Source organism: Haliotis asinina, chromosome 5 (assembly GCF_037392515.1).
Source record: "Haliotis asinina isolate JCU_RB_2024 chromosome 5, JCU_Hal_asi_v2, whole genome shotgun sequence".
In the NCBI taxonomy this organism is placed as follows: domain Eukaryota; kingdom Metazoa; phylum Mollusca; class Gastropoda; order Lepetellida; family Haliotidae; genus Haliotis; species Haliotis asinina.
This window is the reverse complement of record NC_090284.1, coordinates 2,701,866-2,719,172: the sequence shown is the minus strand read 5'-3', so window position 1 is coordinate 2,719,172 and position 17,307 is coordinate 2,701,866. Positions and strand designations below refer to the sequence as shown.

At 40.6% G+C, this 17,307-nt stretch overlaps 1 protein-coding gene across 2 annotated transcripts in view; it reads right to left on the bottom strand.

Moving 5' to 3' along the window:
- Nucleotides 1–366: 366 nt before the first annotated feature.
- Nucleotides 367–17,307, bottom strand: part of LOC137285352 (nuclear receptor subfamily 1 group D member 1-like) — a 70,948-nt gene continuing 54,007 nt past the window's right edge. Inside the window, exons 6-11 of one of the 2 annotated variants that reach the window (XR_010956966.1) lie at nucleotides 16,427–16,577; nucleotides 14,555–16,095; nucleotides 13,703–13,861; nucleotides 11,967–12,186; nucleotides 9,645–11,261; nucleotides 367–9,521 (exon numbers count right to left, since the gene is read on the bottom strand). Coding sequence is in view for 1 of the 2 variants with exons in the window: in XM_067817728.1 (XP_067673829.1) it covers nucleotides 11,020–11,261; nucleotides 11,967–12,186; nucleotides 13,703–13,861; nucleotides 14,555–16,095; nucleotides 16,427–16,577 (2,313 nt within the window). In the remaining variant the exon portion in view is untranslated. Of the gene's footprint in view, nucleotides 11,262–11,966; nucleotides 12,187–13,702; nucleotides 13,862–14,554; nucleotides 16,096–16,426; nucleotides 16,578–17,307 lie in introns of both variants that reach the window. The other variant, XM_067817728.1, reaches the window with a different exon arrangement.

The following is a 17,307-nucleotide window of genomic DNA, read 5'->3' as shown; positions in this document are numbered from 1 at the left end:
AGATAGATAGATAGGTAGATAGATAGTTAGATAGATAGATTCAAGATAGTTCAAGATTCAAGATTTTTGTATTCACAATGTGAGATGTGTGCATGGATGAGAGAGTGAGTTTAGTTTTACCACTCTCAACAATATATTCCAGATATATTGGCCGCGTTCTGTAAATAATCAAATTTGGACCAGACAAGACAGTGATCGACAACATGAGCATAGACCTGGGCTACTGACAACATGTGTCGACCAAGTCAGCAAGCTTGACCACTCGGTCCCTACCACAGATGAAACCATGGACGGTCTATCTGGGCTGACGCTATATCTACTAGAATATCCACATCAACACAAGCAAAACAAACAACAGAGATGAAGTTGAGGACGATGCAGACTTTAATGTGTGTTACTCACATAGGGAAGAGGGAGATTCACACATGACCACCAGGTGGCGACACTAGTAGTCACACAGAGCTAGGGAAATACTGCAAGAACGTGAGCCGTGGTCTCAGGGTTGTCCGAGTGGGCACCGTCACCACCAGGGTTGCCAGCCCTGGACCACGGACCACTATGTAAGTATATGCATAGAGTGCCATATGGTACTGAATCTCAACCAAGTGATAAAACCTACACAACATCAGTTTAGATAGTTCATGAATAAAACAACATCCTGCTAGCTGTTTTAACAGACCCATGTCAAAATCTGACATTTGATAAATCTGCGAACAGCCTGATACGTGCACCTGCATCATGCCTACTTGTACATATTATCATTTTACCAAGGTTCAGGAGTCAGCACCAGTTCTAAAGCCTTAATCAGAAGCCTTGTTTTGGTTTTTCAAGACAACATTATGCTTCATTCTTCTTTGACGATAAGTCCAACTGACAATTGGCACAGTTCCAAATCAACAAGCACTCAGCATTGTCCCAAGAGGTTATGGGAGGGCAGGCAGGCAGGCAACGCGACTCACAGATCAGGGGAGGGAACTCACAAGGCATGAAGCTCTGGCTCCGTTTCTATCAGTAATTTCCAGGCAACAGTTTCTTCCTTATTGCCTATAATCCCAACATTTGTTGTAGCTCTGGTATTAATGTTGGTTATAAACTTGCCAAGGACACATTAGTGCAATCAATAGAAACTTAACGTCACAGTGTGTTTTTAATGGTCACAAAAGAAACACGTTTAATGGGCCACAAGTGATACGTAGCGCTATATTACACATGAATATAAGATGTATCTCTTCAGTAGATGCAACACAATTAGTGACTCAGTATCACACACCATATAACATGATCGGAGGATACCACATCACATGTCATACTCAATGTGACACTATAATTCTTCAGTAAAAATGACAGTGTTATATGCAGTCCTGGATATGACACTGTGTAGTACATTGCACTAGATATGACAATGTGAATATGTTGCACTATATATGACAGTATAATATGAAGCTCTAGATATCACACAGTGTAATATGTATCACTAGATATCATACTGTGCAATATGTATCACTAGATATCACACTGTGCAATATGTTGCACAATATATCACACTGTGTAATATATTGCACTAGATATAGCACTGTGTAATGCTGCACTAGATATCACACAGTGCAAAATGTAGCTCTAGATATCACACTGTGCAAAATGTAGCTCTAGATATCACACTGTGTAGTATGTTGTACTAGATATGACACTGTAACTGTCTTGTCAAGTGATCCTTTAACACATGCACACATGTTAGTTTTCAAGTTAATTGTCAGTTACTCTTGTCTGCTATGTATGACCAGTTACTAGCAAAATGACTGAAAAACAAAACAGTTTTGTAAAGAATACACGAGTGTAACATAACAGGTTTTGCAAAATTTGTTCAAACAAAAAGTATGTTCTTCAAAGAAAATGGTTCTTATGCTTCAAATGCATAACAATATTTCCTGTCAACACATGCTATCTGAACATAAGATTCACGGAAGCACTAAGAGCTGTGTAGATAAATACACTCACTTCACAATATCACGCAAACATATACTCCACTAAAAATCACTTCTTATTGCCCAGTGGGGGCGGTTAAAAGCTCATAAATTATTAAATGACAAAACCTGCAGCCTCCCCTGATCAAGAGACATTGCGAGAACAAGCCTGGAAACAGCAACTGTTTCACCAAGCAATCTGAACCGAGTTTTAAGTCTATATCAAACACTGGGAGGTACCACACTAATATTGCTCAGTTGCAGAAAATGGCTACCATGAGCAATGCTGATTGCTGCTGTGGTTCAAACTTGAGAGCAATGCAGGAGAAATTAGGGCTCCACGTAACATGTTGACAAGAACTGGGAGGGTGGTGCAGGGCAACAGCATATTGTGTCAGCTGACCGCCGCTGCCGCCAATAGCGGACATGGAATGTCGTCCTGACATACACACATCGGGTTGTGGTCCTCACACTTTGGTTTCAGCATAGTGGGGCCAGAAAGAGACGTGATCGTAGCTAAGCAACAAAATAAATACCTCAAGACTATTTCATAGCACTAAGTGGGATAAACAATTCTGAAAAATAAATGAAATAAATAAAGAACACAGTCATAAATAAAAGAGTTTTGACATTTCCATATTAAAAGAATTAATGTAACAATGAAGACAATTACACCAGTGTTAAAATACCAGATAGTGACTGAGATGTATACATATGTAGACAGAGTCTGCGCACCACCGGTACATTCTGTAAAACCTTCAACTAAGGACAAGGTCAGAGTTGCAAAGTCTAAGTCTTGATTCTTTTTCTCTGTATTCTATACAGGGAAATATTAGCTAGTGTAAAAAATACACCCAACAAAGGTCTCAATCAAGAATGTAACAGATTGGTCAAAGATAACAACACATACTGCGGATTGAAGACAACCAATAACCAGCTGGTTAAATACTGCACAGGAGCTTATGACACACTTGCTAAACATTCAGCATAGGAAGGAGGCATCACTGTGAAAAGCAGAATTTTGTCACTGAGTTGGCTGTTATTCATGACTGAAGGCTGTTATCCTTACAGCTGAGTTTTTTTATAACAATTACATACTGCAATAATGTTCAAAAAGTATGTAAAATATTTTTCTGGAAATAAATGAATGTAAGGTAATACTAGCTGTCACTGTGAAAACACACAACATCTCATCTGAGTTCCACTCAGTGGGTTAATTTTTTAAATAAACAGCAGAAACAGCAAATACTCTGTCTACTACCTCTAACATAACATCCTGTGCAACTCTCACCATGCCCTCATAATATGACATAATGTTGTATCAAATCATTTAATCAAGTAACTGTAAATCTGTACAATCTAAGCTGGAGCCAATCCAATACCTAACAATCGATATGATAAAACCATATACATCAAAAATAGCCTAAAATTCAGGGTACACAAAATACTGTTATGTGCAGTAATGGTAATACACAAGCAGGAACAACACTCAGAAAGTGTTGCTCATGGAATTAACAAAGTTTAATAATTAACAAAGTTTGTTGGTGTTGTTCTGACTCTCTACTGTGGGTTGTCAATCAACCGGTTTAATTCTGCAATAAAATAAAACCTTGGAACAAAAACATCAATCAACAATATTCACCGGATCTAGGACCCAAAGTCCTGTAAACATGGGGTTATCTTCCTTGAAGAGAGCCCTCTAGTGTTGATGCAGTGAACTACATAGGAGGAAAAGAGCTGTGTAGCATATGCTGGTTAGAAGGAACCCAAGGTGCCATCTCCTTGGTTGAAGGAGGCTGACGACAGGAATATGTGGTGGAGCTGGACACAGAAAATACATGAAGCATGGTATGCATTCTTTGATCTGATAGCACCTAGAAGTATCATCACAGGGTCACGCAACTAGCTGCTTTTAGTCCATGGCAACCATTCATCAACACAGCAGCAATGACAATTTCACTGCTTCAAGAATAAATAAGACCTTTGTTGACACCAACATCTGTACCTCTAGCAATTCTCTATAATGCCAATTTACCACTGTAAGCAAACATTAAGACCCTGCTTAGCAGAAACCAATCATTCTGCCACTGTTCCACAGAAACCAATTGTTCTGCCTCTGTTCAACAGACACCAGTTGTTCAGCCACTGCTAAGCAGTAACCAATCATTCTGCCACTGTTCCACAGAAACCAATCGTTCAGCCACTGCTATGCAGAAACTAATCGTTCTGCCAATCCAAGGAGGAAACTAAGCATCCCCCTTCTGCTATAATGCAACAGAATCCTGGGCCTTAGGTAGGTAGGAAACAAACACCAGATTCTGCTACACAATAACCCTGCAGCTTCAGCCTCTGGTGGCAAACCACAAATCACTGCTGGGACAAAAGCCAACCGAAGCCTGTATGCATAGAGGCAAGCAGCCAGTGAAGTCGACAGACACTGGTACATACTGTCATGAGCGTACAAGTTAGTTGGTTTCTGCATGTTTCAGATGATGGTTCACCTTGAACTAACAAATGCAGCTAACCTGGACCTGACAACCACACTAAGTACAAATATAATAACTTTAAAACAATTCAACCTCAGTATGGTACCAAATTTTGCCTTAAATCCAACGGATTATTTGTGAGATTTGGTAACCAATATCAACAGCTCTCTTCAACATGTGGAAACTGTCTTTCAATACACATACAAATGTACAAATACTTTTTGGACATTAAATCTTAAATGGGATATGTCTTCTTAATCTACGCTATTCCCCTGGAACCCTGATATGACAAAGGAATATATTCCTTACTGTAAGGAATGGCGTAAGTAGATAGATCCTGTGGCAGCCTAGTGGAGATGAAGGGGCACATTGTTGCATAGTAGACTACACTAGAGTGAGCGGGGCACAGGGCCCTGGGAAGAAAGAACACTTCAACCATGAACATGATACACAAATACATACATAGATACACATGATGCACTCGAACCCACACAAATACACATCACTACAACTCTGAAGCATTGGGAGTTATCTCCCTTAGGTCTCCAATATGTTGACAAGCAGTATTAATATTCAAGTGAAGCTGTCTGATGTAAACTAGGATGTGTATGGCCAAATCCCTTGCATTAATTACATGTCCTAAGAATTAAGGAATGAAGTTGGTAGGTTTTCATCAGCATGGGTCTGGATCCTTCATAATGAAGTGCCTAGTCTGGAGCTTTCACAAGGAAGTATATAGTCTGGAGCCTCCACGATGACGTATCCTGTGTGAAGCTTTCATGATGAAGAACCCAGTCTGGAGAAAACAGGATGAAGTATCCAGTCTGGAGCCTTCACGGTATTCACTAGAGCCTGTGGTAAAGGTTCACCAGAAGGAATTGTGGTTATGGGATCTATCCAGTCTGTAACAGGTAATCCACACCTTCTGCATTAATCCCTGGTTGTCTTGGTATTGCAGGTCAGTGAGATGGGACAGTGAGGGGGCGAGGGGTAGAGAGCACCATCATCTTGCATATCAACACCCAGCAGCCGTGGGAGAGGGGAAGAACAGACTGGGGCAAGACCACCCTGACACCTACAGATATGCATACTAAAACTATGCTGCCTCAATACATCCTAACAATCTGACCGACGTCTTCGCTGTAGTGATCAATGCATGACCATCTTTTCATACTAACTGAACCGCTTCATAAGTTTACCATTAGAAGGTTCTGTTGTAAAATTAACTTAACCATTATGGTAATATGACTAACCCCAGCTTCCGTCTCTAGTTCTGACAATACAACAGCTTTGTTAAAACAGCTGCTTCAGGACAACAGCCATCTATTATAGGTGTGTGGGAAGTGAGTTCAGGAATCAGTGACATGTCATAAAAACATATGACTATCTCTTCAGGGAGGGTTATGTAAAAATGGACTTTGTATATTGAAATAGAAAGTACTTTTGCATTTTGTTATTTCAGGGAGGGTGATCAAGAATATGAAGTTTCCCTGTCTCATCCTCCACCCCTGAATACATGACTGGTCCCTCATGTCGCTGCTGCAAATAGGGCATGGTTCTGTTGGTATTTACTATTGATCAGCTGAAGAAACCTGTCTTTATCTGTTATCCAAGTAAATTAAAAGGTGGAATGAGTAATGTTAAAGATGGGTATGTCTCCACAGAGAGTGTATTTGGCAATAATTTCCTCATGCGTTATTCTTACTTACTTAACAGACTGATCTCACCAGGAGTAATAACTATATCACGGAGTGGTACAGCAATGATATCACCAGGTGTAATAACTATATCACTGAGTGGTACAGCAATGATATCACGAGGTGTAAAACTACATCACTGAATGTAATAGCAATATCACCTGATGTAATTACTGTATCACTGAGTGGTACAGCTATATCACCAGGTGTAATAACTATATCACTGAGTGGTACAGCTATATCACCAGGTGTAATAACTATATCACTGAGTGGTACAGCTATATCACCAGGTGTAATAACTATATCACTGAGTGGTACAGCAATGATATCACCAGGTGTAATTACTGTATCACTAAGTAGTACAGCAATGATATCACAGGTGTAATAACTATATCACTGAGTGGTACAGCAATGATATCCCCAGGTCTATTAACTGTATCACTGAGTGTTATAGCATATAACTATATCAGCGAGTGGTACAGCAATGATATCACCAGGTGTAATTACTGTATCACTAAGTAGTACAGCAATGATATCACAGGTGTAATAACTATATCACTGAGTGGTACAGCAATGATATCACCAGGAGTATAACTACATCACTGAGTGTTATAGCATATAACTATATCACCGAGTGGTACGGCAATGATATCACCAGGTGTAATAACTATATCACTGAGTAGTACAACAATGATATCACGAGGTGTAAAACTACATCACTGAATGTTATAGCAATATCACCTGATGTAATTACTGTATCACTGAGTGGTACAGCTATATCACCAGGTGTAATTACTGTATCACTGTGTGGTACAGCAATGATATCACCAGGTGTAAAACTACATCACTGAGTGTTATAGCAATGATATCACCTGATGTAATTACTACATCACTGAGTGTTACAGCAATGTTATCCCCAGGTGTAATAACTATATCACTGAGTGGTATAGTGATATCATCATTCAAGCATGATAACACACGTTATATATCACCCAGTATCATAAGCATGATATAACAGGATGTAATAGCCATGACATCACCAGATACAGGACAGTTTGGGAAACTTAGTAATTCCTAGTATTGATTAGTAATGTGGAGCAAGAAAACCACACAATTTCACAGTAAAGAAGTTGGAGATATTTCTAACCTTGCTCAACAATATTTGACCATGTATCAACATGTTTCCAAAGCATGAACAGTGTATGTCCAGCTGGCCAGCATGACATGACCAATCAGACCAGAACATAACTGAGGCATCATGGGAAAGACCGATAGACTCTTTCTAACAGCCAGTTTGAGGGGTTTGCATAACCAATAAATAAATGATAGTATGATACAAAATATAGATAAATCAGTAAAGTGTGGTACATATAAGAGTTAAAAATGCAAACAATATACAGCCAAGTGTATCTATACCTTGTACAGTCACTAAGCCCCACATTCCAACAGGGCTACACAAAATCCATCAATAAAAATATTATACATGTTATGGAACTCAAAATATGTATAGCTTCACACACAGTACCCTCTAGTCAATGACACCGGAGCCAGCACAGACAACAAAAGCATGTACTTACAGGGCTCTGGTCGGGTCCTAAATCCAGTAAGTCCTAAATCACAGGGACAGGCATTTAAAAATGGTAGAAAATTCACAAACTACAGCCAACCACCGTCTTACGGGTAAAATACACATTTTCACATGCTTTGTAAATAACATTGGTTAAGAATATTTCACAGGTCGTCAAGAAAGTCACAGGTTTCTAAATATTCACTGGTTTTTAACAAGTCACAAGGTTCAATGAATTCACAGGTTCTGTTGGAGTTTGAATGTACAGAAAAGAACCAATAATTGAAAACATCAAACGTTTACATTTCCATCAACATATATCATAGAACGTGATGGTGAGACAGTGATGAACAGTTGTCAATGTTGTCCTGACGATAACCCATTTCCTCCAATATATTATCAGCCGTTGTATTGCTCCTGGTGAGGCTGTCTTCCATGTATTTTATTTGTTGCAATACACAGATACACTGCAGCGGTCTGGGTTTACACCAGACATACAAATGTCAACATGATACAGGTCAAAGATGCAGCAGTGAGGACACATTAACTTCACAGAACTGGATGATGGTCATGAATTCACACTGGGCAAATGGGCTGGTAAATGACATTTTGAGAGAGAGTGAGTGAGTGTGTTGACCAAGGCCTAGATTTTTTAAGTTCTCTTAGCACTAAGATACTCGTAAGTTAATGTATGGCACGACTATCTTAGCGCTATGAGAGGCCCAATAGTCTAGTTATACCATGTCAGTTTGAGGTTGCAGTACACTGAATGATGTAGATCTACATGTTAACCACTGTGAGGAAACCAAGGAAAATGTCATAACAACCCTTGGAACATGAACAGGGCAAGACGTTACTGACACTAACTATCAAATGTCGACTGTTAGACCAGGGCCTCCTTTCACAAAAGACTAAGGGGATCGTAAGTCACCAAGATAACCGTTGTGCAATGTGAAAGAATGGGAGTTAAGGATAACCTTAGAAAAGGTTGCTCAGTGGAAGGAGACCCTGGGTCATGATGTCAGTGGCTTCAGCAAGCAGGACACAACAGGCTGCTGGAAGAGACATTGTGACCAGATAAGCATCTCATGGCAGGGACATTCTCCAGGTGTTATATGTGAAGTGCATCATCAAGACAGCTGCAGCATGATATCACCAGGACTAATTTGCATGATACTGGCAATGTTATAGCAACATAGCGTAACGATAGATCTCACCAATACATTATGAGTTTTATATCAGCGAGTGGTAAATGTAGGAGGATTTACTGGGTTTCATGAGCACGATATCAACGAATATTGCAAACTTACATTTCACCGGCAGTAATAAGCATGACACCACTGTTGTTTGCAAGTATGATTTCAATGAATAAGCATGATTACAGGATGTAATAAACATGCAAATAGCTAGTGTTGAAAAGCAAAATGATTTTACCAGATGTTATGAGCATATCAGATGGTGTTGCACAGGATGATGTCATTGGATGTTACAAGCATAATATCAGCAGGTGTTGCAAGAATAATGATTTCACCGGATGTTACAAGCATGATATCACTTGGTGTTGCAAGAATAATGATTTCACCGGATGTTCCAAGCATGATATCACCTGGTGTTGCAAGAATAATGATTTCACCGGATGTTCCGAGCATGATATCAGCGGGTGTTGCAAGAATAATGATTTCACCGGATGTTCCGAGCATGATATCAGCGGGTGTTGCAAGAATAATAATATCACCGGATGTTCCAAGCATGATATCAGCTGGTGTTGCAAGCATAATGATTTCACCGGGTGTTACAAGCATGATATTAGCTGGTGTTGCTATAATGATTTCACTGGATGTTCCTAGCATATCAGCAGGTATTGCAAGCATCATGATTTTACCAGATGTTACGAGTATGATATCAATGGGTGTTGCAAGAATAACAATTTCACTGGATGTTACAAGCATGATATCAGCGGGTGTTGCAAGCATGATTATTTCACCAGATGTTATGAGTATGACATTACCTTGAAACAGCATCATAATTAGATGTTTTTTGACACAATCATATCACCGGGTACAACAGACATTAACTTATCATCTGGATCATTAAACCATGTATATCTGCAGGTACACTATACATAAAACCAGTGTGAACAGCGTCATACCACTGCATATGACTAGCATAATGGTGATATCATGGACCGATTCAAACACAATAACACCAGGTAAGATTATCACCTGTGACTGAGATGGTCAGTAAGCAAGACAATGTTAATTTAGAAATACAAACTGCATGTGTTCAGTAATTCTGGCATTAAGACTTTGGATTCATGACATTTTTGCGTATACGCATTCTTTTCTGTACACCCAAGACGATGATAAGATGCGATATTTTGGCAGATCCATACCATGTCTGTGGATCATGTCAGCCACTGATGTCAAACTGCATATAGATTGTTCACACCAACTGAACAGATATAGGTAAAGGTATATAAACTTGAAGTCCAACATCAACATACAATAACAATAAATTATGCTGACCGACTGACACCACATGGCAGGATTATCATAATGTTTATGTCACAACACTGGTACTGACACAAGAAACATGGCAGATGTAGCTGGACACACAGCAGCAAAACACAGAAACTCCATTATACAAACACTGTGGCCCATCTCGATACACTGCACGGAACTGCACAGAACATGTCTATACAAACGCAGTGTTCCGTGTCAGTGGATATTGGTAACTCAAGATGGCAAAGGCAATGTGAGGAGGGAAGAACACTGCACTGCAAGGACAGATATGGCATGATGGGAAGGATGTAACCCAATGTGTGGACGATATGGCATTGTACCATGGTTGGCATGATGGCGAACATGATGACGAACATGATGACGAACATGATGACGAGACACTGCTGCCAGAACTATGCATGCTGCCTACATCTAGCCACGGCAAACCAAGCTCACGCGTGTCTGCAACATGGCCTTGAGAAAGCATGACCTTGACTTTCAAGGTCAATCACTGTGTCAGATGAAGATGGAAGCAGCCAAAGCACAACTGGTGTCACATGACGGTCATACAATATAGTCATATATTCAAATGTATATGTATAATATATATAGATATTTCTAATATTCAAAATGGAAAGACAAGATAAATATTTTTAACGAGTCATTTAAAGCTCGTTATCATTGATGGAAAGTTTATGCAATAATAAATTAATGGCTAGCGCCTCCGTGGTATAGAGTATTTATATAATAGCTACTAGTAGCCATGGGCTTGATCTTGTCACCGGGTTCAAGGTCGTTGCCATAGTGTCACGGAATGAGATCGAATGTCTCAGCGTACAGGTTGTGAGGGAAACTCATTTGTCCTTTGAGTGACTCCAGCATGCGTCTGTGTTCAACACCCAGCTCCCGTAGACTGGAGATACTCATGAGGAGGCGTGGGAACAGGCCGACCTCATCAGGGTGACAGGAAGAGATCTCTGCCTCTAGCGCCTGGATCAACATCTCTTGCAGTCTCATAACCTTCTCACGGTTCTTCAACCCTGGACGATCTGCAGCAATAACATCAACATACTGCTACACAGTTCTTGTAAAATGGAGGTATTGTATGAATGCAATAATTTGGGAAACATTAGGCATATGTTTGTCAATGGACCAGTATTGGTTCAGTTTTATGCTTTACATACATAACACGAATAGCAGGTTTCAGAAAGAGACCTCACCACTGAACTCCTGTCATGATCCAGGAAAGTAAAGTACTATTGAAACGTAAAACAGATATTACCTTACATGATTTTATTTCTCAAAACATCAATATGTTTGCTAATACATATGATGGTACATAAATGTATTTCAAATAAAAAGTTGAATCCTTGCTGTCAAGAATTCAAATAGTTTGATCTATTCAGTGTTTCACACATTCAACTGGGACCTTAAGACCCCTGGACCCAGGAAGTGGACAGTAGTGCATTGTGCAAGATATTGATATAAGACATAAAAACAGAGGTACTTGTCACATCTATATTCCTACATCTGTATCTGGGAAGATTTGGACTCATTATTACCTCATGTGGATATCACTACGTTTGAGACATTTCTTCTTTAAGTGGCATTTTAGAAGTTGGTATGATGAGGGTGAAGGCTTTTATGAATTGACAGGGACACATCTTCTGACTGAGACATAGAGACACATCTACTAACTGAGACACAAGGACACATCTACTGACTGAGATATGAGAACACAGGTATTGACTGACCTGGGGAGATGAGGACAAGAGCACTGAAGAGAGACTTCTCTGACTCCTGGAGCTTGAAGGCATTGAAGCGGATACACAAAGTGAACAGAAGCTCCACAAAATGCTCTCCAAGTGGGAAACCAGTCTTCATCTCCTCGCGTGTGACCAAGGAGTTGTTCCCCAGCAGGTAGATGGTGTTGGTGTCGACGTCAACGAAGGGAGCACACACCACACAGGCCACCTGTAAACAGGAGAATGTATACATACAGTCCTATTCTGAATCTGGAAAGGATTGAGATAATGTATTTGTGTTGGTAATACACATTGGTTTCTTGGATCCTAAAAAGAAGTCACAACCCAGTGGGTACCCCCAAAACATCCAAAAGCTGCTGAAAACTCCGGAAGACAATGTAGGGAGAATCAATGAGCGACACTGTAATACCACCAGTGCTATTACAGAACCTAATCATCGTCACATGACAGAAACAACGGCTACTTGTGTTCTTGCCAAACACTAAAATACCATAAATGCCATATGCGCTTTATGCCACATTTAGCAAATTTCCAGGAAACAGTATGCATGGCCGTCAGTCCCTCATACAACATCTGGTATGTCACGGCATCACTGAATATATATCAATTGACCCACAATGCACCAGTCTGTCTGCATTTGAAGATGGCAGTCATTTTCACAAGGACACAGAAATATATGCCTGACACATTTTCAAAATGGGTTTCATTGATATTCATCAACATCAGGTGGCACCTAACTCAAGAAATTGGGTATTGGCTGAGTGAGATTACTTAAGATAACATGAAGTATGTCTTTCGTACTGTCATGGAACTGGCCGGTTATCCTTAGAGTAAGGAGAAGTGAAATACCTCCGTCTGTAAGGAGACAACAGTCTTCACTATTGTGTGTCTGTAAGGAGACAACAGTCTTCACTATTGTGTAAGGAGTGTGCTTCTCTGAGCACATGTGAGATGTAGATGGCACAGCCATCAGCCACTACACAGCGCCCTTAGACTCCGTGAGGGAAACCATTGACTGGGTGTGAGGGATACCACACTAATACAGCTGACGTCATCAAGTGGAACAAAAGTGCACTGACATTCTGATTACATTATAAAGAGAAAGTGTTCTATCTGAGTGGTAAATGCCATTGTTGTTATTTAGTTCAATTGTTTAGTTTTCAGTTGTGATTATACATAATCATTATCTATATTAGTGAGGGTATTAGGATTGTAGTGTAGTTAGTATTAGTGTTGTTATTATAACTTTAGCAATATAAGTGGTAGACAGAACTGTATGAGCAGCTAGTTTAGGTAATTAGATTAGTCAGTTGTATTTGCACCTGCAGAATTAGTTTAGTATAGGTACTGGGTTTACGTGTCTTAAAGTGAGGAATAAAGTTTTGTAAAAACACTATTCTTCTGTTGTGGTTACTTTGGTATGTGACACACATGCACACAATATGAATAATTGCAGTACTTGGATTCTGTTAACTGTATCACAATTCAACTTTACAGGCCTAGTGAATTCGTATTGAGTTAAAATGCAGTCAAAACAATAATATTGTAACAGTATCTCTCAATGAAGCTTGATGGTTAGATTTGTCAAGAGTAACATATGGATGTCTTCTGTTCCAGTTTTAGAACTGGACAAAGTTGTTGTAGAATGATGATCAGGGCATTCAATGCAACAGAAGATAGATGTAATACAATATGTAGTCACAGTCGTCTGGCAGGGATATTACCTCGAAGCATCCTCCCTTGATAAGACTGATCTGATCATCTTGATCGAGGACAGCAAAGCCGGGGATCTTCTTTGCAAAGATGACAACATCCTGGATGGTTTTGTTAAGCAGGAGCTGGAAGTGCTGCCAACAGATCTCCCCTGTCATGTTGCCCGACACCTGCCATCATGGAAACAAGTTATTTACTAAAAACACAACAAAACTAAAAAAAAACAGACTTCAACATAAGCTTGCATGAATGGAAGCACATATGTAAAAGTCCCATTGAAGCCATTTTGCTTAAAGCATTATCTAAAGCGTGCCTATCATTATTAAGCTCATAAATGCAAAGTGATATTAGTATATTATATCAACAGTCTGAATTCAGTTATACATGTTTTCTAGGAGTTTCGAGACAGTTAAACTGGAACAGAATAGTCCAATTAAAACAGACTGTATCAAAACAAGCTGCAAGTGGAGTTATGTCCCTTTAAACATATACAGCTCAAGCGTTTATGGCTAAGAAGTTACAGGGCACCTTTAGAATACAGCACCACAACTTCTCGTGACGACGTTTGGGTTAGGTTTACCTAATCTAAAATAATCCTAATCCTAACCCACCCTAAACCTAATCACCTCCAATTGCATAAAAAAGCATTAAGACATGTTTTTGATATGATATGAAATGATATGATGATAAAGAATATTTATGGAGTGCACATATCCACGCACTAGTGCATGCTCAAGGTGCTAGCATGCTAGTATTTTTCCCTCGATCGCTGGATGTCATTCTCAAAAGTTTGTGGTGGTGTATTCTAAAGGTAGGCCGGAGTTACCACCCTTCCACTACATAGTGAGTAACAGGCTGCTCACCTGTTTGTTGTCAGAGTTGAGATGCTCTGTGACAATTCGTCCAATCATGCGTTCCATGGAGTTCTGCCCTTGATACTCTCGGAGCTTTTGTGACATCTCTCCAAGTCGCACTTTGAGAAGTGTAAATGTCGTCACAAACGATTCTTGTATTTTGGATATCATGCTTGGTACAGTAAGTTTCGGTTCCTCTTCCACCCGTCGAGAATATATATTGGTCCGACTCTTGTTGACTATTGGTGTCACCACTGCTGTGTGTTCAACAGGTGACTGGTCATGTGACACCCGACTGTAGTGGCTTGTCATGGGGGGATCTTGGTAAGAGTTAGTATCAGGCCTCACTGGCCACTGGTCATTAGATATGCGTCTTTGTTTACTTAAGTTTGTATTCTGTTCCATATGGTTGACTTTTTGGAATTTTTCTTTGGGTTCAATTGATTCATGTCTTTGGATGATTTCGGTCTGACTATCTTCTGTTGGGTAATATGGTCGCTTTTTGATTGGGCTACGACTAATCAACTCTTCTGACTTTTTGCGAAGATCAAGAGTCAGGTTCTGAACAATCACAGATGGTTGCTGGCTGTGTGGACTGGGGATGTCCATTGTTCCGAGGGACGTGCTGGAGGAGACAGCTGGCGGCAGCATGGATGTCATTGCTGGAACAACAGTGGACATCACACACTCTGTGCCACCTTCTTCTGTTTTGATGTAGAACTGCTGTGAGGACAGCGATGGCAGGGTGTAGTTGATCTGCGGTGGTGTGCGCAGAAGGGAGCCCATCACAGAGTGGGTGCTGGAGATGCTGCTGCTGCCGCTGCTGTTGGCACTGCTGCTGCTGCTAATGCTACTGCTATTTGGGGGAGGCTGTATCTGTGGCTTAGACATTGATGCCACGGCCAAGAGACGAGATGGTACAGCTGAACGGGGCGAGATTGTCGTGGGAACTGTACTGGCGCTCACTGTTGGTTCTGCAATAGTAAGACGTGGGTGTGGGGAAAGAGGCAGGTCGGACACGCTTGGCGATGACCTAGAGACAAGTGGTGATGACCTTGGTGGGTAATCTGGTTCTGGCTGAGGTAAGTGTTCCTGCACTGACTCCCTCCGTTCTACCTTCAGCATTAGTGGCTCATGCTCTGACGTAAGGTGATACTGATGGCTTGATTCTGCCTCACTCACACTGTTGTTGCTTGCGCTTAAACTGTTGCTGCTAGTGCTACTGATGTTGTTGTTGCTGTTACTGTGTAGGTCGTTGCTGTTATCCATGTCTAGTGACTGTTCGGCAACACGTGGTTGACCAATGAGATGGTTCAGATTCTGTCTCTGCTTGAGTAGCATAGAGAGGGCAGCCATTGAAGATTGGTTGTCTGCGGGGAAGTTGAGGCCGCTGATGACCATGGTGTTGAGGGCGGGATTGCCGCTGGGGCTCTGTGTGGAGCACTCAGGATTCAGACTCAACAGTCCATGAAGAGCCTGCTCTGTCTGCGTGTCTTCTATACTTCGGATCATTTCTCGCATTTTCCGAGAACGACGGCCAAGTTTGGCAGCTTCAAGCAGAAACATTTGAAAGTTAAAAAGGCATGGAGGATGAAATGTTTGAGTAACATAAAGAATAAATATTTTGAGGGATAACCAGAGAATACCATAGGCACTGTACCTCACCCCGACATAAAGACAATGGTAAAACTTTACTACAGCCTTTAAATACTGTACAAAGACTGAGAAATTATAGATCAAATTACAGAATTACATCATGGCCAAGAGAGGTAAACACAGTCACGTCCTCATGATGTTCTCGCTATTTCAGTTACTGACGACTGAATCTGGTAATCTGGCATCTGGTAACCTCTGTTACGTCACAAGATGGACAAGAGTTACCTGCTCTGGACATTCCAAGTGCCAAGCACTTCTGTAGACGGCAATACTGACATCGGTTCCGGGTCTGGATGTTAATCTCGCAGTTCTTGTTGTAGAAGCACTTCTTTCGTGCAGGGTCACCAACATTCTGAAGTGCTCGACGAAAAAATCCCTACAAAAAGCAAAACAAACCATTCTGTAGAAGGTCAACAGTTCAATTGTTCATCCACTGAATGTCACTCATGCAGTGTACAAACACACACATACATAGTGTCCATAATTGCAGTTGAATCGTTTCTGGTTAACTAGCTTCAACATACACACATAAACAGTGATTTGACCAGCAATATGAACCATGCTTCATAGGGAAGACAACATCCATACTCTATAGGGAAGACAACATCCATACTCCATAGGGAAGACAACATCCATACTCCATAGGGAACACTATGTGCATACTCCATAGGGAACACTATGTGCATACTCCATAGGGAACGCTATGTACATACTCCATAGGGAACACTATGTACATATTCCATAGGGAACGCTATGTACATACTCCATAGGGAACACTATGTACATACTCCATAGGGAACGCTATGTACATAGTCCATAGGGAACGCTATGTACATACTCCATAGGGAACACTATGTACATACTCCATAGGGAACGCTATGTACATACTCCATAGGGAACACTATGTACATACTCCATAGGGAACACTATGTACATATTCCATAGGGAACGCTATGTACATACTCCATAGGGAACGCTATGTACATACTCAATAGGGAACACTATGTACATACTCCATAGGGAACACTATGTACATACTCCATAGGGAACGCTATGTACATACTCAATAGGGAACACTATGTACATACTCCATAGGGAACACTATG